This window comes from Diadema setosum, chromosome 21 (genome assembly GCF_964275005.1).
Source record: "Diadema setosum chromosome 21, eeDiaSeto1, whole genome shotgun sequence".
Classification (NCBI taxonomy): domain Eukaryota; kingdom Metazoa; phylum Echinodermata; class Echinoidea; order Diadematoida; family Diadematidae; genus Diadema; species Diadema setosum.
The window spans coordinates 5,897,281-5,925,206 of record NC_092705.1 but is presented as its reverse complement, the minus strand read 5'-3'; the positions used below and the strand labels follow the sequence as shown (position 1 = coordinate 5,925,206).

Sequence of the window (27,926 nt, the reverse complement as noted above, 5' to 3'; positions counted from 1 at the left end):
CTGCGTGTATTGAGCTGGCAGAACGACAATAAAGCACCATGATTTTACTCTTATAGGAAGTGTACGGCATTAACAACCGTTCTCCCTCTTTAACAGAGTTTTCTTTTGCACAATGTAAAAAACGCATAAATTGCTGCCACAGCCAAGGGATGTACTTTTGAGTGTACAATTTTTATATCCACGCTGGTGAACAAGACAGTATAATTATGCATGGTGGAAGCCGTACAAGTTTTCCCATATCAGACAGCTGCCTGAGTATACTCGGGACTGGCCTTCAATGGGCTAAGATGATCCTATAATGCCATTGGCTGCTACTCACTCCCATCCCAATATTACCAAACACTTTGCGTGATGACCTATATAGATGGCCCTTTGCACGAAATCTTGACAAATTTCCTGTAATCAGCATTTTTAGAATTCTTCGAACCCCAATGCTCCTAGTACTTATATTTAGTATGTTTCATTGTTGTGTGTACCTTACTCCGCGTGTATCTTTTTGGGATCGACAGCAACCGGTCTTACACAATGTCGTCCTTTTTTATTTCTGGTAACTTTTTAACCTTCATCTTGTCCTTCGGCCGTCTTTTTTTTTTTCAGACTAATGCTCTCCGAGCTTTCTAAATATAGACTTATCACCTCAAATCGCTTTAAAACATTCTTCTATTCTAGAGAGTAGAATATTCTGATTTGTAAGAGAATCTATTGGCTGAGAGGCTCCTTGTATCCGAAATTTATTTATCTACCTCCAGCCATTTCATTGACAATCCGATATCGTCACTCCACCGCAAAACATTTTTTCCCTTGGAAATTATTCTAGTGTCCTTCCTTAATTTGTTTACCTTAAATGGATTGCACTGCACATGCTTTGTGCAAGTATGCTTGCTTCTCGTGAAAATGCATTTTGAAATGATTTAGAGAAGTAAAATTAAAAAAAAAACCAAGAAGAAACTAAAAGTTTACATAACATGATTTGTCCTTCGTTATAAAATGCACTGTTTTCACCTTGTCTTCAAAGCAGGGTCGTATCTAGTTTGGCAAGGACTGATTGTCATAGTACCAGCCACGGCTTGGAACAAGAGCTTGGAATTCACATGGTGGAAGCTTAGGAAAATGGGCATGTCCTCGCCTGTGATGGTTTTGACACGGACCCCAAGATTCTTTCAACATTGTTCATACTTATAACGCAATACTCCTGTTTGATGAAATCACAGTCACACCCGCTCTGACAGGCTCCGTTCACCATGATACACAACTTTGAAAAATGAAAAGTTATCTGTTCGAATGCCCAATATATCATAAACTTTTCTCGGTGAAAACGGCGACTTAGTGGAAGTCATTGTGCGAGAGTGTTGCAACATCTCCCGCACGTTAGACTTTAAACTCCTGCGGATGGCGGAGGGAATCACGGTGTGCGCTTTTAGAGGGTGAACGTATATTAAAATCTAGAACTTTCCTCTTTGCGAGAAGGTTCTGGAACTTTCATCCTTCGGAGAAGGTTCTGGAAATTTCCTCTTTCGGAGAAGGTTCCAGAATGCAAACCATGGTCTTTACATAATGTAAACACTGTATGACATTATCATCTTTTGCCCATGACAATGCACCCTCTGTTTCTCGCTCAGCGCATGACAGGCAAGATTTTGAATTCTCCGTCGCTACACTGCAGATGCATGAAAGTCCTGTACGCACTCTTCAAAAGCTCAAGTGTTGCCTTCTTCCTCGTCTTCGGTGGGGGCGCTCTTTAACATCTCGAACCCCGTGGAGATTTCGACGAACCTTCTGTCTCTCGTTTCCGGCAAGTACAAACATATGAAGAGTGACGTCAGGAGGAGGGAACCAGCGAAAATTGCAAATGTGTAAGCTCCAATCATGACCTGAGAACGTATAAGTAAGTATAAGAGAGTTCAAAACAAATCGTTGTTAAATAAGTTATTGTAAATAAATTCCTTGGTGTTCACAAAGCTCATTAGAAATGACACAAACGTATTTATTTCGCTTATGATGGTACCCATCAGTTACATAACTGTTGTTGTGTGTGTGTGTTTTTTTTTAACTTTATTGACTTGTAAACAGATAACATCATCATTACGTTGGAAAGTTGTAAAAAAAAAAAGACAACACAAATAGATGATCTGGAATTTGACGGGCACGAATGGCAAACCTAAACATTGGAATACAATCATGTCAGACTTGAGTAAACGCTCCTAGCACACACCACCCAAACACACGCGCGCGCACACACACACACACATTCATGGATATATATATATATATATATATATATATATATGTATATTATATATATATATATATATATATATACATAAATTTCATACATAGGTATCTGTTAAGTACGTGATATGTCATTATTTGTAAATACGTGCATGGTTAAAGGGAACGTAAACCCAAAGAAGAATGTGGATTGAGTGAGAGCAACAACATTGGTAGAACACATCAGGGAAAGTTTGAGGAAAATCGGACAATCGATGCAAAAGTTATGAATTTTTAAAGTTTTGGTGTTGGAACCGCTGGTTGAGGAGACTACTAGAGGTTATGACGTATGAGTGGACAACAATATAAAGAAAATATAAAGAAAATTCCACAAGAATTCATTTTTCATGAAAATTACAAATTCCATCAACTTGATACTGACATTACTATGTTAAGGGAAGCAATTATCCCCATTGCTTTCTGAAAGTGGTTAGTCAAGTGCTCTTTCATAATGCTAAAAAAGTGAATTTTTGTTGAATTTTCTTTATTTTTTTTATATTGTTTTCTTTGAATTGTTGTCCTCTCATACGTCATAACCTCTAGTAGTCTCCTCATCCAGCTGTTCCAACACCAAAATTTAAAAATTCATAACTTTTGCATCGATTGTCCGATTTTCCTCAAACTTTCACTGGTGTGTTCTACTGATGTTGCTGCTTTCACTCAATCCACATTGCTGTTTGGGTTTACGTTCCCTTTAAAATTATGTGTATTTTTCTCTCTCACCATTACTCCAGGTACAATCAGTTGGATCAGGACATCTGTCCACATGTTGATCTGCTGTGAGATGTTTAGAGCGGCTTGTCGAGGAGCACGTGACCATAACTCCGAACAGACTAGTGACGTCATCGTTGCTAGTAGACCACGTGATGAAAAAAAAGAAAGAAGAAAATACACAGATGGATGGGATTATGGCAGATGCCATCTAACCAGGATAGATATCGGTGTGCTAGAACACCAGGTGAAACAATTAAAGTACGCACATCAACAAACAAACAAACGATATGAAAATGAGGTGGGAAATCTAAATTCAAGGTGGAATTTTTGTAAAGCTATACCATACCGCATCATTATTACCATAGACTTATCACGACTACTGCTACTATCGTCATCCTTGTTCTCCCTCTTGGTCATCATCGTCGACATTATAAGGGAGCTTTAGATTTTAGACGCGCGGACGTTCAAAGAGAAAAAAACATGATCTGAGCGTGCGCAGTAACTTGATCCGCGCTACTGCGCACGCTCAGATCATGTTTTTTTCTCTTTGAACGTCCGCGCGTCTAAAATCTAAAGCTCCCTATTATCAGCATCACAATGGATCCTTGATATGAATTCTAACATCATTATCATTCATACTATGAATAACACATTACAGATAATATCATCATCAGCATCGTTGTTACGGTCATCGATGAAATAGTCATTATCATCGTCAACATCATAGTCACCACCATCGCAAATTTCACTGCCCTGTTTTGATGAAAGATTTTCGTTAAGTATGATGTATACTACATATCGTGCACAATGACCTCACACAACAGAAACTTTTCTCTCGCCAACTGGCTCCCAGAGCAATCGTGTCTGTTTAGCTTGTAAGATCATGATCAATGCACACAAGCTTGCGCACGTGTATCGCACTTGCGGAGAGCTTGAATTTAGCCCCGTTTAGATTTTCAACTCTTATTTCTCATTTAATGAAACTAAATTTTCTTAATGAGGGATACGAATGAGCTATACTATTCAGTGTTACCCAACATCAACATCCCGGACCTTTTTGAGGACTTCATAGCCATTTCTTCATCTGAGCTGTTCCCTTCGGTAAAAAGTATTGACATCCTTTTAACATCACTACATTTGATTTGCTCACTACATTTTTACACGCTTACCCGGACCCACGGCGAAGGCGGTGAAAAAGGCGCAGACGCAGCAGACGGCGAGCCATCTCAGCCAATCAACTCGCTCCTGCATGGGTGAGGGATGAGAAAATGAGGAAAAAGCATAATTATGCAAAATAGCATATTAGTATGATAGCAGCCTGCCTAAGCTCTTCAGTATGTTACACATAATACGGACAGTCAATCATTTTGTCACTTTCGTCCAGATTAAACGTAATGGATGTTTTCTCTTAAACATTGCAGTCTACATGCATTATTTCATTTAACTATCATAATCATTGCATATAATTTTTATGCAATTTAGACGAGCCTGTGACGTATAGTCATTGCAAGTTTTGAATAATGCTAAAAACTTTAAATGAGTATCAAATTTCGCAATTTGAATTTATTCTTCTATAAACAGAGAAAGAGCTTTTTGTTATTTTTTTCCTTGTGCTGATGAAGGTAAAGAGGTGTGCGGGATTGACGTCATCACTTTATGTGATTTGCATAATATTTGACTGTTAAAGCATTTTCGGTTAAAGCGGTTTATAAAGAGAAATTCAAAAGAAAATTATTATGGGATATCTTTAATCCTAACTACAAGAATATTCTTTGTTATGCTACAGGCGAGGTATCAATGGAAAAGTGTAATTTTGCTGCATTAAATGATGGACTTAACTTTAAAGTGTAGGCCTAGGCTTATCCCATTTCGCGATCAAACTCCTCACTTCGTTAAGTCACGTGAAACCTTGAAACTCTTCCATTGTTGAGATTGTTTGAGTTTATTATGTTTCAAAGTCAACACTCACTTCAATCGAATGCAGTTTTATGTTAACCCTCTGTGTGCCACATTCATTCTCTGTCCATAGGTTTGTGTGTGAAATTTGTGCACATTATTTTGACTCATTGGCACAGAAAGGGTTACCTTACACTGTAAAAACATTGGTGTTAGATTTAACACCATGGGTGTTAAATCTAACTCCGATCAAGCTTCAATAGAGGACCACACCCACAGGTGTAGAAAATGTATTGTGACGGTGTTAAAAAGTGTTCACCTGGCACTTCGTGGTGCTAATTTGACACTGTGGCTGGTGATATTTTTGACACTGCGCTAGAGTTAATTCATTAATGACACCGCATGGTGTTGATTTGATATTGGTGGTGTTAATCTCAATGGTATAACACCCGTCCAGCTTCAATAGGACACCACACCAACTGATGTTACTGTGGTGTAAGTGTATTTACACATTTTTTCAAAAATCAAGTCCTTTAACGGAAAAGTTCAGAATTAACAAGAAATTCAATAACTAAGAAACTATTAAAAAAAAAAAAATTATATTTTGAAATGACACCCGGAGGTGTTAATCTAACACCATGAATGAGCACCGGAAATTTAACACCACCTCGGTGTTTCATATTTAACATCGGACTTTTTGCAGTGTATAATTCAAGAGGATCGCTAGCAATGGAAGAGGTAGGGTATAAAGGTCTCGATGAAAAATTCGTGATATCCACAAAATAAATTCACACGGCTAATACCTTACTTCAAAATGTAATAAGTTGAAGTATAAGAAATAAAACAAAACAAAAGAAACTTTGCTTGTAAAGGCTTACGTGAAATGCAACGGCAAGAATTAGTACACTGACGATGAAGAAGAGAACGAAATACGGGTAAAGAAGCAGAGGCCTGCGTGGTAGAGTTGTTAAATTTCCGTAGAACTGCAAAACAGAAGCCAATACAAGAGAATTAAGTTGGAGTTACGTTCGCGTTCTTATCAACAGTGAGCTTTGAATTTTTTAAGACCATTATGAAGACGACGATTGTGGTGGCCATTCTCTCCTCTCTCTGCGTCGTGTGACAAAGTTGCTTTCTAAGATTTCGCGGAAACGCATTCAGTATCAAGTAAGATGGCGTCCTATGGTATTACAATCAGTGCATGAAGTAGCTCTCTGCGTCGGGAATTGACGGAGCGGACACAAAAATGGCCCAGAATGTTTTCTAATCAATATGCATGTATGGTATTATGGTCATCAAAAAGTATAGCACGATGTCTGACGTTCATTGTGACACTACTTTATGATAACGCACTGAATAGAAGTACTTACTGATAGAACGAACAACAAAGAGAGAGAGAGAGAGATATTACCATTGTTATATTACTGATATTGTTTAAGACAAGCCACTGCCACAATAAACATTATTCATTTATTAGAGACATAAATTTCACTTTTTCGACTGCGGACACAGGCCATTTTTTTTTTATTAATGCTAAATCAAAACATTACAATTCATTGCTATCTTGGACTTTTTTTTTTTTATTTTGTCGACATCCTATCATCACCGTCGTTCTCTTTTTCTCTCCCTCTCTATCCATACACACACAGCGAGCTGTATACACACACGCACACACACACACACACAAACACACACACTGCTATATGTGTCTGGCTTAGAAAACAGAGCATTGAATTAATTTGTCCATGAGATTTCAATATCAAATTGTCTACTAGTATTCTTAGATTAGATGTTGATTGAGAAACCTACCACTACAATCGTCACGGCAGTAAATATCCCACCCCAAGCCACGGTCGCCACAGACACGTCGGCGGGAGTCATTCCCGCTAGTTGAAAGACTTCCGTTGAATAGAATATCAGCTGCAAAGGATGTATAAATACGGGGCTGGGATATTAATTCAGTGTTCCTTCTTCCGTATCTAGGCCCTAAGTATTAATTCAGTTATTTATTCAGTTTCCTTTCTTCAATATTAAGTACCTTCTTCAGTTTTAAGCTTTTAACTTTGTCGTAAAATGCTCTAATTGCAAATACAATGTATATAAATTTGGATATATAACATGATTTTGGCATATTGGTTTGAGAGTGATCCACAGTTTACAATCTCCGCTTTTCAGGAAATCACTCATTTCCATCAATATTTGTACTTTTTGTAACCATTGCAAAACATACATCGTGTTTACTCATTCATTCATATATGATGTATAATAAAAAAAAAATAAAATAAAAAAAACTTAATGATCTGCATTGCATAGTTTACAAATTGCTAACAATTTATGATTCTTTAAATGTATACTCTATATTTGTATCAACTTTCTGTTGGATAGAAATAAAAACAAAATTCAACTTAATTGCCTGCTCTCTGATGGAGTGTCAACAGCGATAAGTGAAAGTTATTCTTTTTAAATAGTGAGGCCCGAATACCCCCTCCCGTTCCGCTGCCCTTTGTTAGAAAGGCGTGGGATATGAAACTGCAATCCTCATCGTCATCAGTTAATCCAGTCGGTATTTTCCCCATCCTATTCACGCGCACGCGTGAGACATACCGGTAACAGAATTTAACCGCGCGTTAACCGCGTGCACTGACCGCGTTAATACCGGAAAGTTGCATCCCGGCCTGCAGGATGGCGCAGGATAAGAGCGGCATCTTCCAGTTGGGATCGCGGACCAGGAGGACGTCCCATTCGTTGGCCCTGCTGATCCGCTCCTCGTTTCGATGCTCCTCTCGTAGCGACTGTATCTCCTTCTCAACGTCCTCCACGTTACGGAGCTGGCGAAAAGCTTGGTCAATCATAAATAAATTGCGGGGGAGGGGAAAGAAAAATTGATGTGGTGATGAGAAAGACTTAATGTTAAGTTGATGAATCATCTGAAGAGCTAAAAGTCTACCTTGTGCTTTCCTCACACTCATCCCCCAGAAAAAAAGAAAAAAAAAAACCCAAACACACACACACACACTTTTTTGTGTGTTTTTCAGTAATCTTTATTCGATTTCTATTGTTTCACATAACAAAAACATTCCTCTTGCATGCATAAACACAATATACAACCAGCAATGTCAGATTTAAAAAAAAAAAAAATCACACACACACACACACACAAGTAACTCTTCACTTCTCTTAATACACATTTTTTCTTTTTTACAAATCATTACTTGTAACACTAATTATGTGCTGTATCTCAGCGTTGCCGCCAAAATGCAGTCAAATCATTTTCATTGTTATTTCTGTCAATGCCAACGTGAAACAGCTCAGATTACACTGAACCCATTGTCTCGGTTTTGTCTATAAGGAGCATTTTAAAATCTCGTATGGAGTCAGTTTGGACATCCCCCCCCCCCTTAAATTTTCAGGACTGAAGTGAAACAAGTTTGATGTCTAACTCACTCAAAAAAAAAAAAAACTTTTGCTATGGACAACTTTTTTGCAGGTATGAGATTCAATCGTAAACTTCTTTATTATTATTATTATTATTATTATTATTATTATTATTATTATTATTATTATTATTATTATTATTATTATCATTATTATTATTATTCAGCATGTCCTTGACGCACTTATATCTGGGCCCCATTTCATAAAAGAAGTTAGGATAGCAACTCTTGCTGGAATGGCAACTTTCCATAGCAACAGCCAATCAGAAAGCTGGATTCTTGTCATTACCATGACAATTGCCATTCCAGCAAGAGTTGCTATCATATTTATCAACTTTTAGTGAAATGGGGCCCTGGGCTCTCAAAAGGGGCGTTATTGCAATGTACATACCTCCAGCTGCTCTCTCCTCTGCGTATTTTTCTAGCAAAAGCCATCGCGGACTCTCTGGGCAGAAGAGAAGAAAACCTATCTGAATCAGGTCGATGAGGGCAGTAAATCCTAATGCCAGAGGCCAGACGACAGGGTCGGAAAATACGAAAACTCCGAGGAGCTGAGCGGGAAAAATGGGGAGAACAAATCATCAGTCATGGAAGGGTAAAAAACGAATCATTTCTAGTCAAATATCAATATGCAGAGAGAGAGAAAAAAATCGCACATCAGAGCAAGATACAGTATGTTCATTAAGTCTAGAGAGTAACGACAGACCGAATGTGGATATTCACCTTTCCATATCTTCATACCTCGAGGATGATTTTATCTTGAAGAGTAACAGCTCCTACAAGTTTTTATAAGCTATTTATATCACTTATATATCAAGATCCCTGTTGAACGAATTGAAAAGCGAATTAAAAGTCAAAGTTTGTCAGGGAAAACCAATAAAAAATTCGTCACTGCTCACTTACTGCTCATTTAATGAGAATCGAGAAACAAAAAAAAAAAAAAAAAAAAAAAAAAAAAAAAAAAAAAAACCCGTAACGGATGAACCAGAATAAAACGTGAAGTGAACAAAATGAAATAAGGGATTTACGACGGGTAGCAATTCAGAGAAGTTATGGGAGGGGCGTTCAACTTAACTCGCCAGACCAATCGATATCAAATTGAAATCATATGAATGAACGTTAAATAATTGACACACCTAAGCTGCCCGATCAATATCCCACCCGTTACTATAATAATCATGTCAATGAGCATTAGGCAGACTGACCTACTTCCGTAATCGATAGTAAGAAGTGAATGAACGATTTTATAAATGAAACATACACTCTGACTTACCTGACCGATCAATATCCCGCTGGTGAATAGGACATTGTGAAGTCGCGGTACATACCTCCCAAGTCGGCGGGGGCATATTTCTCTGAGATACGTCGGCACGATGGTGAGAGATACCCCTTGAAATAGAAATGGGGAAAAATACTTAAGTATAGATAGACAGACAAATATATAGTAGAAATAGACAAACGAAATGTATAGACGAATACTTATGCAAAGGAACTGAAGAAAGAAATGTAAACTTTTTTTGAAGTGTTCAGAAATAGTAATCGGATGTAACAAAATGTAATCGGATGTAACATTTGAATCTCATTTGTCTGAATTGATTTGTCAGACACACTGCTAGGTTATTTCTACCAAAATCATAAAAGTAAAAGGGCTGTTGATGTAGGTAGCTTTTTTTTCATTCTATTTCATTTATTTCCAATTTCATCGTTGGTTTACAAAGTTTTCTTTAAAACAAACAAACAAACAAACAAGAATACATGGTATCAAATAGATAGTGGCGGAATCATTGAAAGCACAAGAATAGGCTATTGAAAATGCTCCCTACAGCACTGATGGTTCACAAAACCATTCCTGCTAAAACAACACGTCTAAAGCAACGAGAAAGCCCAGGCAAATTTTAACATGAGATCTAGAGGCATCAAGCGACGGAGGCAGACAATGTTATGGAATACACTTTAATTTGAAACGTTTTACTTTTCCTTGTGACGTCATAGATATAATTGAATGAACCGAAACTGAGTAAATATCAATGGCTCGGATTTTGGAGCATTGAATATAGTGATGATGTGATATGGATCATAGCCATTGACGATTTAAGCAGAAATTATGCCTACCACACCTAGGCTTACCGACACTGAAGCCAATTACAGCGCGACCGAGTATGAGCAGTTCCGGCGACCCGGCGGCCTGGCTACTTGCCATGCTGATAGATGCCACGATTGAGATAAAGTCGTTGAAGATGAGACTGCGGCACCTTTAAGTACGACAAATGAAAAAAAAAAATCAAGGGTCATGGTAAAACTGAGAGCGCACTTTCACATTTGTGGCACATAATATGTTGTCGTTGTTTTTGTTATTGTTGCTGTCGTTGTTGTCGTTTTGTTGTTGTTGTTGTCGTTGTTGTTGTCGTTGTTGTTGTTGCTGCTGCTGCTGTAATGAAAGGGTGAATAGATTTCCCTCGACAACAAAGTTAAGACGCTTATGCCCGACAGAACTTGTTCAGTCTCTGAACTTACGCAAAAACAACACATATGAAGGTAGATTTGATGATTTAATAATACCCAGTTTTATTTTCCCTCAACTGTTCATTGATTACTGAAGATCAAAATGAAACAGACGATAGCTCATTCATAACCAACATATAATGAAGATTTTTATCATTCTGCCATTGATAATTACTTCGTGCTTTCGGTTCAGAATCAATAAATCAATCATAAACCCTTTTGTAATAATTTCCAGTGTATTTAATCATAACTAACCTTTCAAAACTGTTCGTATCAGACACTATCTGGGTTTGATGAAAACGACTCATTATTACGTCACTAACATCAACACTTGCAAAGGGGGCTTTAGATGTCTGACGAAAACCAAACACACACACAGCAGAATGTCTTTATATGACGGCGACAATTACAAAAAGGTGACTTAGGCATTTCTATTGCATACTACGGTTCTTCCAAACATGCTGAGTATTCTCAGTCTTCAATAATCATCTCTACACAAGCTCTCCCGTGGTTTGGAAAGAATGACGTCGCATGTTATACAAACATTAACAACTCTCAAAAGCTTGTGTACGGTTTAGAGGGATGTGTGTGCGTGTGTGTATGTCAGTGTGTGTGTGTTTGCAATTATATCATCAGTTATTTTTACTTCACTTATGGAATGTTCTTGTACGTGCGTGGGTGAGCTTTATCTGATCATGCGAAACAAAAAAAAAAAAACAACCCAAAACAAAACAAAAGGAGTTTCGTCAACCAGTCAAGTACATCTAGATTTGGGCTGGAGATCCCTTGCTAAACTACCTGTCCTTTGTCGGAAGGACTGTCAGAGACAGATTGTACAGTATGATACGCACTGCTTTTCACAGAACGAGCATCATTAATTATTATTACGAACATAATATCAAGTGAGAACATATCTCGATATTTGTATAACAAAGCATAGTCAATTGTCCTGTCTATTACAAGAGAAACTTGTGTTCAGGATTATAGTTCTGATAGACCAGCTAAACACAATGCATGTTGTGACCACTATATACAAAAAAAAAAAATACCTACGATAGATTAGATGCTAAAGTTGTTCAACTGTCTTCCCCAAACGTGATTTGGCGATAGGAAATTTTGCAGTTCACTTGTGTTCAGACAGCCATTTTGGGGAATGGGAAAGGCCGCTGTCGAAGGTGTCTTTACGTTAAACACCAAAACCGTCACAGGTAAATTTTTGTCTCGGATCTGACCTGACATCTTTGAAGCTGATATTTCAGTCATCACTGATGACAGTCTTGTGATGACTTGACCTTTGACCCTATAAAAGGTGGGACATTGGGAGCAGCATTACCAGAAACACCTGTATTGGTCATCATGGGTGACTTTATGAGAAATAATATCAGAGAAGGGTCCAGTGATATACTATACCTTCCGTATCGCTTGGACCAACGCGAACCCGCAATGGCACCGATCGCCTGGCCGATGCAGAACATGGCCGTCGTGACCCCCCACAACCACGCCTCGCCTTCCTCGCTCATCGGAACGCCGAATCGATCGATGTTAGTCTCATTGTAGAAATCCTTGATGAACTGGAGCAAGTGAATAATGCCATATTGATTTTTTTTTTTTAACTCCAAAACCGTCAGTTTAATGTCCTTCGTCATTGCAGCAGTATGTAGCAGAGGTATCTTTATTGTCATTATTATTCTGGTAATTTTGTTCGATTCGATTCAATTCAATTCAATTCAATTCAATTCAATTCAATTCAATTCAATTCAATTCAATTCAATCGTGCTTTTTCTTAGACATCCGGCAGAAAGGTACAGATACAAAGTGTACATCAATAAATCATACTGTAAACAATTTGCCAGAAATTTTAACATTATCAGGATAGTGGTTTATAAATGGCAGCAACTGTGACTCTGAGGACGACGATAATGACAATAATGATGATAATAACAATGATAATGATGATAATAAGAATGATAATCTTGTGAGAAGAAGAAAAGAGGGAAGAATATGTATTATCACCATCATCATTATTAACAGCAGCAGCAGCAGCACAAGTAGCCTAGTACATGACAGTATCATTATCACTACATCAATTTAATCAGGAATGTCATCATCATCATCATCATCGTCGTCGACGTCGTCTTCGCCGTCGTCGTCGTCATCATCATCATCATCGTCATCATCATCACCATCTTTGTAATCATCATTACTATCATCATCATGAGTCTGTGTAATGCGTTTTTGCCAATGAACAGTGCCTAATAAGCCCACCGTACACTACACGATCAGACCAACGACTGGAGAGGCAAGCCGGGTCTATAAAGGAGGTATTAGGGGAGCTCGCCTAGTACCTCCTTGGTCTATCATACGACCAGTCGACCTACACACTATACAATCAGACTATTTTTATGACCCGTCACCGCTTTGGTTTCACTTCATAATACCTGTAGCTGAAAGCCTACGACCGGTCGTAAAAATTCGACATGTCAAATCTTTACGACTGGCACTAAGACCCAGTCGCACAATTGGGAACGACTGGCAAGGCCGGTGACGTCACACTTCCGGTCTTTAGGTCGTACGACCGGTATACAACATTGCAAAGTTGTGTAGTGTGCGGTGGCCTTTTAAGACTGCTTACTATCGACTGAGGGGTGATGTTGCCGTAGTTGTAGCCACATTTTAAAGACGAACCAATTAGAAGAGCGCCGATAGTCAGGACTAGCCACAGAGTGACGTCACTGACCTGCACACAAGAAACAAGAGGGATAATGGGGAAAGAGGAGGAAATGATAAAGGAATGAACTACAACCGAAAGTTATAGGAGAATATAATCATAGTTCAATGAAGAAAAATTATGGATTGGGAACGATTTTTACTATTGGGAACGATTTTCACTGTAGGCATCCATATTAATCATATTAGATATGGCGAAACACACGCACATTAGATTGCCCGTTTAAATAATGTTTAAATTTAATCATCTCCGTGAAGTGCTACCGATGGATCCAACCATTGCCAACTGAACCCCATGGAAGACCAGCTTGTGTAGCTGAATATCCAGCCATCTTCTCAGATGGATATTGAAACAAACAAGCAATTCAATAAATGGCCAAATTGTTTTTTATTTGTTTCCAAAGTCGTACACATTTCTCTTGTTATTTTATCTGTAAACTTTGAATGAAATAACCTATCTATATATACCGACATTAACAACGCTACATAGATTAATCATTCAGATGGTTAATCGATAGCCGGAGGAAATGTGTTCGTACCCATTGTAAGACTGAAATGTAACTTTGATCACAGAAATTAAATACGGATGTCATTGTTGCAATGCACATGCACATGCCATTATTATAGGCCTAATACACAATATAACACAAACATCATGAATGACCGATAAAAATAATAGGAGGAGGCAAATTGATGTGGATAGCTTTTATCAATACTCTTTGGTAGTCCGCTTGATTATTTTTATTCCTTTTTGTTGCAATTAGGCGTGTTCACATTTATGCTGGTAAAAGTCTCCTTTCTTCCCATCTTTTCTTTAGGACATTTTGACAGTAACACGGCCACGCCTTCTTGACCTAATGGTGATGTAGTCGTATCATTATCATCATCGAAATAGGACTCCTACATGACCATCCGAGTCATTCTAAGTATAAAAAAAAAGCAAATGTTTGCAATGAATTTAAACCGTTATTGATATCTGCATGACATCAACTCTTGGTTTCCTAACTGCATGTGTGTTGTGATCTTATCGGTCCCGATCACGGTAAAATCTGTTGTATATATACGGACTCTTCTCAGTTCATCAGACTACGCCACTTACTCTACCAGGCGATCGATGCGTGTCCCGTCGTAGTAACAACTATACGAATTAGACTCTGTCTTATCGATGAATACTTTTTGAAAGCAAACAGACAGATTTGATTGGCGCCCATCATGTCTATAGTTAAGCAAACAGTGGCAAAGGGGGGGGGGGGGACGAAGAGAAACCGAATAAATAGATCAACAGTATAGTGCCAAAAAATCCGACCTTTGAATGCCACTACGCGTGTTGCTATTGCCGACAGAATTTAAGAGGGCGTTGATGATGGGAGCGTACTGTGTAGTACTATTAAACCATACAGCACCGGGTATTTCTATAATGCGTATGTTTGTATTCTACTATCAACGCCGGCAATTTCATTGAGTATCAGCGTACCTTGCGATCATCCATTCTTTTCAAGTCAGGTACGGTATTCTGGTTTTTGTAGACCTTTCTTCGTGTCTGCTCGCTCATTTGTTCTTTTCATAAGAGTCGCTCACCGTGAAAGCGAACATGATTCCATGTTGATAACGCATTGTTTCTTCCCCATTTTATGCTACACCATGTCGATTTGAGTGAGCTCGTGCAGAGAAAAGGCACATATCTTTTTGTTCTCTTCATTTGTCAAATTGTGTGCACACGGCGTCACAACATTTCCATTTCTGACGAAAAACCCATGTGCCAAATATCAATATTGTGAATCCAAAGTAAAGATGCTTTCTATTCACTGATTAATCGGTTGACGAATTCAGTCCATAACGTCTAGCGAACTGCGTCGCAACCCCCCGACACGTTCTTGGAGCAAAATGATACTGATATTAACTTGTCGCCACAGTGCACAGTAGATGAAGAATTAGTAAGTGTTGGAGGATGTTTAAGAAGACATGAATGTATAGGAAAAAAAGCAGAACTCACCGGTTTTGTTACCATTTTTTCCGGAGGAGTATAGGTGACAACTTGACTAGGGGCCAGCGACATCTCATGCGACGCCTGCCCTTATTCTAGCCCGTCTTTCTGGCATCGGTCGCTGGCGCTACACTGACGACTTGCCGGCGCGCGCACGTTATCTGCAAACATTTGAAAGTCTCTCGAGTTTTCAAGTCGGTCACCAACTAAAGCTTCGCTCTTCCCTACTGCAGCAGGGGGGGGGGGGAGTGGAGGAAATCAGATCTATTAAAGAAGATGAACCATGAAAGCACATGACGTTATAGCAGTAGGCTTACTGCGTATACAGGAGAGTAGTGGATTTGTGCATTTTGTCGTGTGTGGAGATTTGCTAACACAAGACTGAGGCGAGCAAAAATCACAGATAAGAGACCTGATTGACAAATTGCCCTACATCGATGTATATAAGCACCGCATTGATCAGTGTTAATTAATAGCCAAGATAAAAAAAAACAAAAAAAAAACTCATGGGCATAAAGAAATCTTTCTTACACAATTGCCATTATCTCTGACTTTGATTATCAAGACAGATTCACCTTAGCACATCTTTGTCAAGTATTATGAACGCCTGTATTCAAATACAGAATTATTATCATATCATAATTCAGTGGTCACGCCAATCAGTAAACATACAATGAATAGTAGCATGCAGCTTTCTACAGATGAAACTTCATCTTTAAAAAACAAGGCAAAAAAGAAACCCAGACTGCCACTCCCTCAACCACAAACCTACTATGCGGCAGGCTGTCCACAGCTCGGCGGTGACGTTGGCCAATCCAAAGTCGCACCAAAATTCATCGCGAATAGTTGGTCGTATAATTATTATCACGCTCATTACACGAACGATGAGCTCAAATGACAGCCACGTTGTCAATGACATGCAACTGTTGTGGAATCAGAATGAATAATTTCATACAATAGGAAAACAGGAGTAGTGCATCCACGGGCCCGTAAGCTATAAAAGCAGCCTCAGGGCAATGATTTTTCCGGCAGCAGTATTTATCGAGCCAGCTGCGTTTTGTTGTATTTGTTCACGGTGATTCAGATTGTGCATTTCATCATTTAACTATGCATGGTTGCATTAGGGAATGCGTTGCCGAGTAATCCTCGCACATTATTGTTTTGCTCTCCCTTTTTTTCCCCTCCCTCTGTTTGTCGCAATAATGCCCATGGAAGATTAATAACACACAATGCGACTATTTGGTCGCCACCTCCGCTATTCATTAGCTCGATCTTTGACCTCGATCCTACCAGTTTTCGGCTACGATGCTGCTCATAACAAAACAAAAACAGGTTTGAAAATGCAAGTCTATGTAACTTCTCTTTTGTCATTTTCTTTTTTCTTCTTCTGTTCTCTTCACATTCTGAGTTCTCTCTCTCTCTCTCTCTTTTTCTTTCTATCCATACAATATATATATATATATATATATATATATATATATATATATATATATATATATATATATATATATATATATATATACATATATATGCATACATATATTGTGCATATGTGTGTATATATGATATATACACATACACGATATATCTATTCATCTGATCAATATTGCCTGAGGCATATATATACAGTATTATACATTCTGAATCGGTGTGTGCTTGCGTGAGTGCGTGAGGGTGTGTGTGTGTGTGTGTGTGTGTGTGTGTAAGAGAGAGAGAGAGAGAGATAGAAATAAAAATATTTAGATCCTCTAAGTGATGTTGAGATGTAAATGTTGACTTTACTATGTCTCACCCATCAGTTCTTGTGAATTTCATGTCTTATCGTCGTCAAGTGTTTACATTGCACTTTATACAAAATGTTGTTACGATGCGCACGATTTAGCACGAGCAGTGAATTTATCTGCGTTGGCATCAGCGGTGTCATCTTTCATGATTGCTATTCTCTTTTTTTTTTTCAATCTCGTTATTACAATGATTCTAGATTTTTAGAGACACAGACGAGTTGTCTCCTGTTTTCTTAACCCCTTTGTCGTCACTCTCAACACACAGAGACACGCACACACACACACACACACACACACACATACTTCTATATACGCACACACATCACATCACGGCAAAATAAACTTTGATCTGCAGACAATAACACGTCGACAAAATGTCTCATTTTGAAACTTACTTTTTGTTTTTATTTCTACAGTAAAATTGTCAAATACCAATCAATGTATAATTCACCTGACCACAACTCGTGCAGAAGATAGACAATCGTTTTTTGTTTTGTTTTATACAATGCATATATCACATCAGTAGTCTTCACCAAGTCGCTTCTCTTTTATTCTCTCTTTTCTTCATTAAACTGCTACTCATAACCATGCTGTGTTGAATAACAATAGTTATTATTAAAACAAGTTATTATGAAAGAGTATAAGATGAATCCTGTACATGATAATGAGATGGCAAGGCATATACTACATCGGCTGTCTTTTCCTGACACCCTGCATTTAAAAAAACAAAAAGTAACAAAAAGAGGAAAACAGACAAAGATCTGAACAGACGCATTCTCGCCTATCCCACCCATCTCCCACTGATCAATACAAAACAGCGCGGAGTGCAAAATTACATATGTGTTTGCTTTGCACATGCAAGCAATCATTGTTGCTTGGTCAAACCACACAAAGGGCTCTAGATACAACACGTCCACTTAGTTCTTAGTCTACGCAGTTAACCATCGTGTTACACTACTACAGCAAACATGCAAGTTATAATTATGCCTTACTAATAAAGAAGGGGAAAAAAAGACAAAAGTTATAAAATTGAACAGGAATTAAGGCATGTACTACCAAAACAGTGCTTTAACTGCTACTTTCAATGGCATGCAGTGGTCAAATTACATTTATGACAAGATGTAATGGGAATGCAGAGAGGGAAATAATTCTATAAAAAAAAGTGCCAGAATTTAGGGAATTTGACATTTATGATGACATTGTGTTTGCAAACATGAGTACCAAAGAAAAATTATTTTTCACACTTATTAAACAGAGAAACCAGAGCAGATAATACCTTGTTGGCATTGCAGGAGAATGAGAGGAAAGGGGTGGGGGTAATAGACTTTGTCTACATACCAAAAGAAAAAAAGAAAAAAAAAAAGAACCAAAAACAAAAAAAGAACACAGAATCATGAGCTTTTCTAACAGAAGTTGAACATCAACACCCTAATTTTTTCTATCTCGCCAAAATACCAACAGCAAAATGTGTTTTTCTTGTTGTCGTTTCTTTCAAGCTCACTGAATACAACCATTCCGTTCTGTAAGAAAATGAATAATTTTTAAGTACGCGTGCCACCAGATAATTCAACACAGAAAAACACTTGCTGAGAGTCCCAGCATGCTTCAAGTTTAAAAAACAAACGAACAAACAAACAAATCACATATCAATAAGCACTTTGCTGAGCAAAACTGCTCTTTAACATCTCTTGTTCTTTTTTTTCTTTGTCTCTATCTTCAATTTGTTCCATTTTAAATTACAACAGAATGGCAGCATAGTCAACTTTACAAAAATCGGATACAGTGACCCTAGTGAGCAAGAAAGCAGGGGGTGGAGAGATTTTAAAAAAAGACAAAATATTGGGTCTCTCTACTCTGAATGAAACGGGAAAACAATTTATTGAAAGACTCGTCAGAGAGAGCGCGAGAGAGGATACAAACTACAAAAAAAAAAAAAAAGAAATGAAAACCCAAACATTTAATCACTACAACCATCAAGACTGCTTGTGTTCCTACTGACGGACACAACAAAACATCTTCATCAACACCACTTTTTTTTGTAGTGTTCTGAGGGAATTTACTGAAGTATCTAACTTAGAGACACACTAAGTTAAAAAAGAAAAGAAAAAAAGAAATAGAAAGAGAAGCTATAACACCATTCTCAGTACCTGCCTGAGACATACTTTATGAACGCCAGTGCACTTACACTAACGCAATACAAAAACATGTGACAACGCTATTAATGCTACAATTGTTCATAGTAGAATCATTATCATATGAGTGATAACAATAATAATGATATCAATAATGATAATAATAATAATTATAGCATTTTCATTCAATGGTTTTACAGAAGATTTCATAGTAAGCTACATGTTTTAATGCAGGGCTGCACACTAACCCATTATTTCTACTGGTTTGACAGACAGGTCGGACCAGCAGGTACCCAGTTTTTCCATTGTTTACTGGTTCATTACTGAAAAAAGTTACTGGTCCAACAGTGATTTTTACTGGTCAGGGACCGTCAGACCAGTGTCAGTGTGCAGCATTGTTTAATGGAAAGGGTGACAGAGAGCAAAGGGGAAATATGAGATCTTTACCGTCTCATTACGGATTGCCTGACGATCCACCCAACCTCATTGACAATTTCTACTGGTTTGTACACAAACGGCAGTACAGTAAAAGGTCAGTATTACGTATGCACACTTGAGAAACACAAAAGCACAACACATTCCCCATTGGTCTAAACATCACAATTCTTATCACATGATATAGGTGGGGGAGGGGGGGGGGGCGGCACAGCTGACCACAATTTGTACTCACAAGGCATTGTTGTAAACTGTCACAACCACTTGATCAAAGAATAAATTCTAACATTGCAGGATGGAATCAAGGACTCACAACTAAAGGTTGATAACACATATCAAGATCTTTCAGCATCATATAACTGTTCAGCATTTGCAACAGTTTCAAGGAGAGAAAAAAAAAACACATGTAAAAATGTTTGATATGTCCCTTAATATTAACATTTACCATACATGAAGATTACCTGTCTCATCAAATAACAACCGTAATATCAAAGTACATCCACACTAATCACACAAGCCTTAATCAATTCCTCAGGGGTAGAACAAATCACCAGTGAATGTTCCATCTACTGAAATTTTAGTGGGATGTGCAAATCCCCTCCCCCACACCCCCCCCCCCCAAAAAAAAAAAAAAACAACCCAACAACAACAACCAGACACTGAACTTTAAGCACAAGATAGGGCTGTAAAAGGAATGGGCTTTGGTGCACATCCATTATACACAAGACATGATCTTCAACAAAGCCCTACAGATTCTTTACGATAAAAAAGTTTTAAATGATGAAATATTGAACAAATAATCCCGCCAATCTGAGGAGGCAAGGAGCAACTTGATGCTTTCAAGGAGTCATACACTAGATTTCAGCTCAAACTTGGTTTTCTTTATCCCATCAACTATTAAAGGGAAACATAATTCAAGTACACTGCCCTAGAAAAACAACAAAAACACCTTTTCACATTAAAAATTTAAACAATATTCAGTTATATGCCAAACTACCATCACACAGTAAATTCACAAACAGAACGAGCAAAGAATATTCCATCTTTGAACAAGGTCTGTATATTATCACTGCAACTCTATTTGTCAATTCTTTTTTCTTTCTTCGCATTTTTGGTTTTACCACTAAGCCGAAAAAATTTGGAAGACCACAATTGTTCTTTTAATCATTTTCTCTCTGTCTCTCTCTCTCTCTCACTTTCACACACCTTCTTTTCCCCACCCCCCCCCCCCCTCCTCTCTCTCTGTCTGCTCACAGTTATGTCATATTTATTGTACTTTGCAAAAAAAGTTCATTGGTATACTGCCTTATAAAGCACTGGAGGCCGACACAAGCAACAACAAAGACTAAAAAAAAAAATCAGGGGGGAGATATAACTTATGCCTCAGTAGCATACTACAACATGACAAAAGAAAAATATCAAACAAAAAATGGCAAAAGCTGTCCCAGACAATCTGTGTTTTAAATTCGCCTGCACAGCTTGACAACAGTGGGTGGGACTACGACAGTCTTGACACAAAAATGCTCTCGCACGGACGCACACTCACACAGACAAACATGTGGAGGAAGTTAAGCCATTCACCGCCAGACTCTCGATATCTGAACTGACTCTGTACAGGCCTGGCTGGGATTTCAACAGGCTAGGGGGTTCACTGCGCACCACCAGCTATTGCCCACAGCTGTAACCTTTTTTTTTTTCTCTCTCTCTCCTTTTGAAGCTGCAAGAAGAATGGCGAGGGAAACGTACTCTTATGAAGACCCAACATGGGCAGGCTATGATTTAGGTATGATGCTGATAATAATTAAAAGAAAGAAAGAAAATAAAAGTACAAATTCATACACAAACTACGCTAATTTCAAAGCTATTTTTGTGCAACTTTGTTTGCTACTTGTGTTTCATAGTATCGCAAGAAAATGTAAGATGGTAAGCGTAAGAGTACACAAAGATGAAGCCCAATTTTCAGATAATCGCCATATCCCTCCGTTGTAGCAGTAATTCTGGAATACATCGGATTTCATAAAGGCAGGTTCAGTATATGAAGCGGACACACTGTGTCCGTTTCTATGCATAACTATATTCAAATCTGAAGACAAAACAAAACAAAACAAAAAAATCAAGCGCAGTGAATATATTTGGATGTGCATAGAAACACATCCAACCCAAACAAAACTGGGCGGAAGAAAAATGTACACAGCCTTTTGCCACTCCTGCAAACATCCTTTCTTGTTTTTGGTAATATAAATTGGCATTTGAATATTGACTAAACATAGAAAAAAAAAGTGGAAAAATGTAACAAAAATATGGGTGGGGGGAATACTGAACAACAAATAATGGAGAAGGTCCAGTAACTACCTTCAAATGTAATCAATGAAATATAAACACACATATAGTAGACTTGAATAATAAATTAATCAAACATAATACATGCTTCAACTTGGATCTACACTTGTATTCCCTTGTAAGGGATATCACATGATAAGTATACACACAAAGTTGTCATCAGTTTTAATAAAAAAAAAAAATGAAGAGAAGATAAACGACACTCTAATAAAAACAAAATAAATTTTGCCTGTACAAAGTAGGAAAAAAAAGAATCCACTGTACTCTTTAGGCAATTGGTCTTGGAAACAAACTTCAGTACACTGTGATACTTTTCTTGAAAGTAACCAATGAATTCTTGTCTTGCTCTTACAAAATTCTGATTTTTTTTTTTTCCTCTCTAAAAATGTTATATACACTTGATGTATGATACAAAATGATACAACAGCATTATCATAAAGGCCCCCCCCCCCAAAAAAAAAAAAGAGAGAAAAGAAACAAAAAATTTCAATATCTCTCCATGATTACACAATGAAAAATAACAAAAATCTCCGCTTTGCATTGTGAAAATATATGGTAGTGTTTTTCTGTTGCTTTTGTCTGCAATTAACACTCTTTTATTTGTTCCTTTGTACAGTTAAATATCATCACATCTGTTGACCATGTCAAAACTCATCCAAACTCTTCAACTTGACCTGCCTGTATTCAGCTGCCACAATCTACTTCTGTTCACTTCTTCCGTCCTTAAAGGGCAGATCACCGGCATATCATCGCTCGATGCACAAATGTGCAGCTTGCGGGCTTCCCTTGAAATCTTCCCAGATCACTCAGAAATTATTTGATACATTTGGCAGTGTCTGAACAATCAGAACAATAAAACTTCTCTTCTCTCTCTCTTATGTATCAATCATTTTTTTTTCTTTTAGAAAAGAAAAGAAGAACAAATCCCTTCAAAAGTAGACATGATTGCTCCAACATTGGGCAGTACCTGCAGCCAGTCCCATGCTCACAATCCAAACTGAGAAATTTTAGCATTATCCAAGGACCACCAGATGTTTCCAACTACCGTTCTTACCATAAATCATCTAACTCGACAACCCTTGTGAACACTTTTATTTCTCTCTCTATCTTTCGCTTTCTCTCTTTCTTTCCAGTCATGCAGCTGTACACTTCTGAAGATTTCCAGCCTAAATTACATTCTTCACGATGGCCACTGCACGACATACTCTGCCGCCAAATCGAGCCAATTTTCAGGCAAAGGTTAGCGTTAGAGAATCCATACTGATATGGAAGTTGAGGGGAGTAAAACAAGTTACTGGATTCCAAATTGGCTTGCTGACAGAAAAGGCACCATAAAGTTTGTTGTTGTTTTTTTAATTCTCTGCAACGGTTTCATTTGATCTTTAGGTCATATACTATTCAAAATGCAGCAGAGAGATGACTTGATGTTCAGTAACGATCAGATGCAAGCCTGCAAGCCAAAGTTTTGTGAGGATAACAAATATAAGATTAAAATCATGAGACTTACGTCATTAGTCCCCACTATTTTACTCCCAGTGGCATCATTATCAAACCCACTGGGGACTGCGTGTTGCTCTGACTTCAACAAGATCGAAACTTCTTGCTTTTACAGAGTGAAAAGATATATTTTGTTCTTTGTACAACATGCACATTCCAAGGCTTTGGTATAAGTGTGCATTGCTGTGATTACAAAGTTAGATGGATTTCTGTACTGATATTTAATCACAATCCAGAATCCCAAGTATTCTACTGCAGACAAACAGCAAGTGTTGTGGCAGGATTCATATATAAAGGTCGGTGACTTTTGGCAATTGAGTTTTCGTTTTGTCTTGCTTTTTTTTAAGCATTTGGCTTTGGTACTAGGATGTAAGACACTACAATCTTTTTATTGTTTTATAACCTGAGCCTTGCAGCTATACCTTTACATTTCAAAAATACAAGCAGATATAACTGATTCTTGATCAAATGTTAGCATTCACAGTATAAGTGGGAAATTTATCTCTTTTTTGTTTTTTTAGCTTCCAGTGAACTTTGCATGTTTATAATCTGTACATGTTCACATACCACACACACACAAACATTCAGTTATTTGGGTGTTGTTATTTTCATGTTACTTCCAAAAGAGTGCAAAATCTGCAACCATTTCTATACCACAAGGTATTTTCAAGTTTACAGTAGACCACACATTTGATTCGTACAACCACTGTTAAAACAAAACTGTTGTACACGCAACTGTCAGTGGCACCATATTACCAGCGTACGAAGTTCAATGTAAGAGGGATAGCAACTGTAACTACATGGATACCTGTGCGTATGACTGAACACATAAATGGTTACAACAAATATGTGTTATTACATTACAAAGCCTTACATTTTGTGCACACAGGAAACCGTAACTTTTAGTCCTATATTCCAAAGTTTAAGGCAAGCTGTAACAGCAGCCGATTTATAAGTATGTGTTGGAATATGGCGTCTGCAAATGTTGTTCTTCCCAACATTTCAGGACCAGAGGCGTGAAGCGGTGTTCCACAAACCTCAAGTGGAGCTTAATACTTATTTTGGTCTGATGGTTTGATGTACATTTGATACTACGGTGAGAGTCACGGTGAAGAAGTTAGCTCCCATTTAAAAGGATCGGCAATATTTTCATTTGGGTTATCAGCGGTAGGCACATTATCTTTTTTTCTTTTTTTTTTCATGGGCTACGATAAGAGCTGCGATTAACTTCGAATATCACACAACTGTGTTGCAAAGCGTGGTCTACAGGAATGGCCTGAACATAGATTACGGGACCAAGAAACAATGATGGTTGGCTTTGCTCTTTCCTCTCAAATGTCAAAGTGAGAAAATTGATCACGTTTGGACAGGCGTTTCGGCCTAGACTCCCTTCCCCGGACATCACAGGAGTCGGAATAACCTACAAACAAAACATCTCCAGTGTGTCCATAAACTGTTTCTTGCTGTCTCCCTCTCTCACTCTCTGTTCATCTTGAGATCTTGTTCGACATGAAGAAGATCAACGTAGAGTGACAAGAGACTTGCCAGGAAAAGGGGTGACTGAGGGCAGTGTTTGGCAAAAAAAAACAAACAAACCTCCAAAAACATCTGTTACAAAGAGACAATTCACTTGTCGAGCCATGCAACGAAGGCGCATTGACACTCTTAACTGGGGTACGTGGGGACAATAAAGAGAGTAGCTTTCCCCCATCAATAAATAATCACTCTTCTTGTTTGCACTACATTCCATCTCCTTGGCAGTGAAATGGCAAGCTCTACCAGCGGTCATAGCGAGGGCTTAAAAAAAGAAATAAAGACATTCATGAAGATGCGGTCACAACTTCCTGGAGATTGGATACACTTTCCTCCATCACCCCACTAACGATGTCAGCCTCCAGAAGACAGATTTGACGAGGAGAACAATAAACAAAAGAGGGGGAAGGGGGATTACTCTAATTCTTTACTAGCTTGGATTAGGGAATGGTCGGGGCCCCTGGGCCTGGTTAGATGGGGAATGGCTGGGTGGGAAGGGGGGTTTGGGGCCCAGTGGAAGTCCAGAGTCCACTGGAGAGGGGAATGGCTTGGGCGGAGTCCGGTGGAGAGGGAGTTTTCTGCCTACATGATGTCATTTTCCATCTTGCTGCTGAATGTAGCGCTCTTCAGAACCTCCATCCACCTGCAAATGTGACAAAATGAGCAAACGAAAAATGAAAAATCATATTTCAGTCTAAGTCAACAACTATTCACATAGCTGCTGTTATCAAGACAAATGTTCATATGATTTATTTTCACACATCAATGTATCAATGTCAATTGACATACTGCAATCTAACTGCAACCCTCACTAAAAACCAAAACCCTTTCAAGCAACCAAGTAACCTACCATTGAAAATAATGAGTTCAAGCTATTTTAACTCCTGATCCAGAAACCTGGCTGCTCATGACCATTTGAAAAGAAGCAGAAATTGCAACGAAGCAGACACTCCTGACAAAAGCATCAACTTGCACATTAAAGGGATGGTACAGTATTGGTGGAGATGAGAATTGGGCTTTTAACTTTTTGCAAGATACCAAGAAAACACTTACGAAATAGTACAGCGCATACCATTTTAGGAGGAATTCAAAGTTTATTTGATGAAAATCGGGTTTGGAATGACTGAAACATCAAAAAACAAAGTAAAACAAAGCGATCGTAGTAAAGTGTGGGTCCCACACTTTACTAGAATCGCTCTGTTTTGGATATCTCAGCCATTTCAAAACCATTTTTCATCAAATAAATGTTGAATTCCTCATGGAATTACATGCTCTTTCATATTTCACAAGAGGTTTCTCATTATCTCACCCAAAAATGTTAGAAACCTGAAATTAGGTCTCAACCAAAACTATACAATCCCTTGAACTTCTGACATAATATAAGCAATTATCCTAAAAATGCAAACTTGTGCCCTGAAGAGAGATCATTACGTACAAGAGTAGTAGACCACAAATACGGATCCACCTACGCAGCAAATTTGGAGGTTAACATGGCCCTCCTTTCAGCAGAGTCGACCTGCATGTTTGAATAAAGGCTAACCATGGTTTCCACCTCATTAGTTCTCTCTTCTGCTCAGCCAAGCATGACCATGACAAAAGGAAACATGTGTAGACAAACTGCTGTGCATGCTACAACAAAGTTCTAATGATCCCTGTGAATGTACCTACACAACTTAAACTCGCAATTGCATCAAGTGCCGGAAGCACCTAACCCATTTGCTATTTAGATTCTTAAATCTCCACAGACACTGTTCAGACTAAAGCAGATTCCTGAACCTGAAGGATTGATTCACAAGTTAAAAGGGGAATGAAGCCCAAATATATATGTGGACTGAGGAAAATTAGACAATCCATTGAAAAGTTATAAATTGCCAAAGTTTCCAGTTAATCCACATGCTGTAATTGCTGGATAAGAAGACTACAACAATGAATGATGTCACAATAGGACAACGATATATAACAGAAACTATACCGAGAATACAACATACCAGCATTTTTATTTTTCCAGCATAATGAAGGCAGTATCATTCTCAACATATGTCAGTAATCAGTGGCAGGAATGTGTGCTTTAAAAAAAAAAAAATAAAAAAAAAAAAAAAAATATATATATATATATATATATATATTTCATGGAATTCTCTTTATATCTTCTTTATAATGGTGTCTTACTGTGACATCATGAACAGTGGTAGTCTTCATATCCAGCAGTTGCAGTAACAAAACATTGAATAGTCATAAATTTTTGGACTGATTGTCTTAGTTTCCTTTGGGGTACATTCCACTGTAACATTCTGGTCATTGTTACTAAATGGTAAAATACCATTCTCCGACAACCCTTTCAACACTTTTAGAATGGCATTTCTGTGGGTTTTTTTTTTTCTTCAGATGCATGGTTCATACTCTCTTGCTTTTCCACTAGTGATCAAGAGCAAATGTTGCTACCAGTGCCCATATCTGGCTGCTACCACTGTCACTGACAATTTACCACCATCATCCTTCCACAAACGCACCTGCTGAAAGTGTACTCGCTCTCGGCGCGGAAGAAGTACACGTGGGTCTTGAACTGGAGCTTGAAGACATAGTCCTTGCGGATGTCATCCTCCTCTGCGGGGATCATGACGGAGTAGCCCAGGAGGGGGAGGCTGGCCAGAGGGTAGTCATCCTGGAGGGATGGAAGAAT

At 38.2% G+C, this 27,926-nt stretch overlaps 2 protein-coding genes across 2 annotated transcripts in view; both read right to left on the bottom strand.

The window, feature by feature from the left end:
- Positions 1-1,697: 1,697 nt before the first annotated feature.
- Positions 1,698-15,030, bottom strand: LOC140244842 (solute carrier family 2, facilitated glucose transporter member 5-like). The gene is made up of 12 exons (XM_072324452.1): positions 15,016-15,030; positions 13,447-13,551; positions 12,225-12,385; positions 10,440-10,564; positions 9,586-9,701; positions 8,704-8,863; positions 7,524-7,717; positions 6,688-6,798; positions 5,757-5,861; positions 4,152-4,227; positions 2,992-3,119; positions 1,698-1,871 (listed from the first exon to the last, which is right to left on the bottom strand). Exons 1-12 carry the CDS (start codon positions 15,028-15,030, stop codon positions 1,698-1,700), a joined length of 1,470 nt encoding a protein of 489 aa, XP_072180553.1.
- Positions 15,031-25,645: 10,615 nt separating this feature from the next.
- The window catches only part of LOC140244670 (FERM, ARHGEF and pleckstrin domain-containing protein 1-like), a 112,441-nt gene continuing 110,160 nt past the window's right edge, over positions 25,646-27,926 (bottom strand). The window contains 2 exon segments of the mRNA XM_072324291.1: positions 25,646-25,889; positions 27,757-27,908. Coding sequence (XP_072180392.1) covers positions 25,829-25,889; positions 27,757-27,908 — 213 coding nt within the window. The 3' untranslated portion in view covers positions 25,646-25,828.

Excerpts from the sequence above, each read along its gene's own strand:
- LOC140244842 (XM_072324452.1), bottom strand. Across the intron at positions 12,386-13,446 it reads ACATCACCCCTCAGTCGATA|TTCATCAAGGATTTCTACAA; the intron begins GTAAGCAGTCTT and ends CACTTGCTCCAG. Across the intron at positions 5,862-6,687 it reads CTGCCGTGACGATTGTAGTG|TTCTACGGAAATTTAACAAC; the intron begins GTAGGTTTCTCA and ends TCTGTTTTGCAG.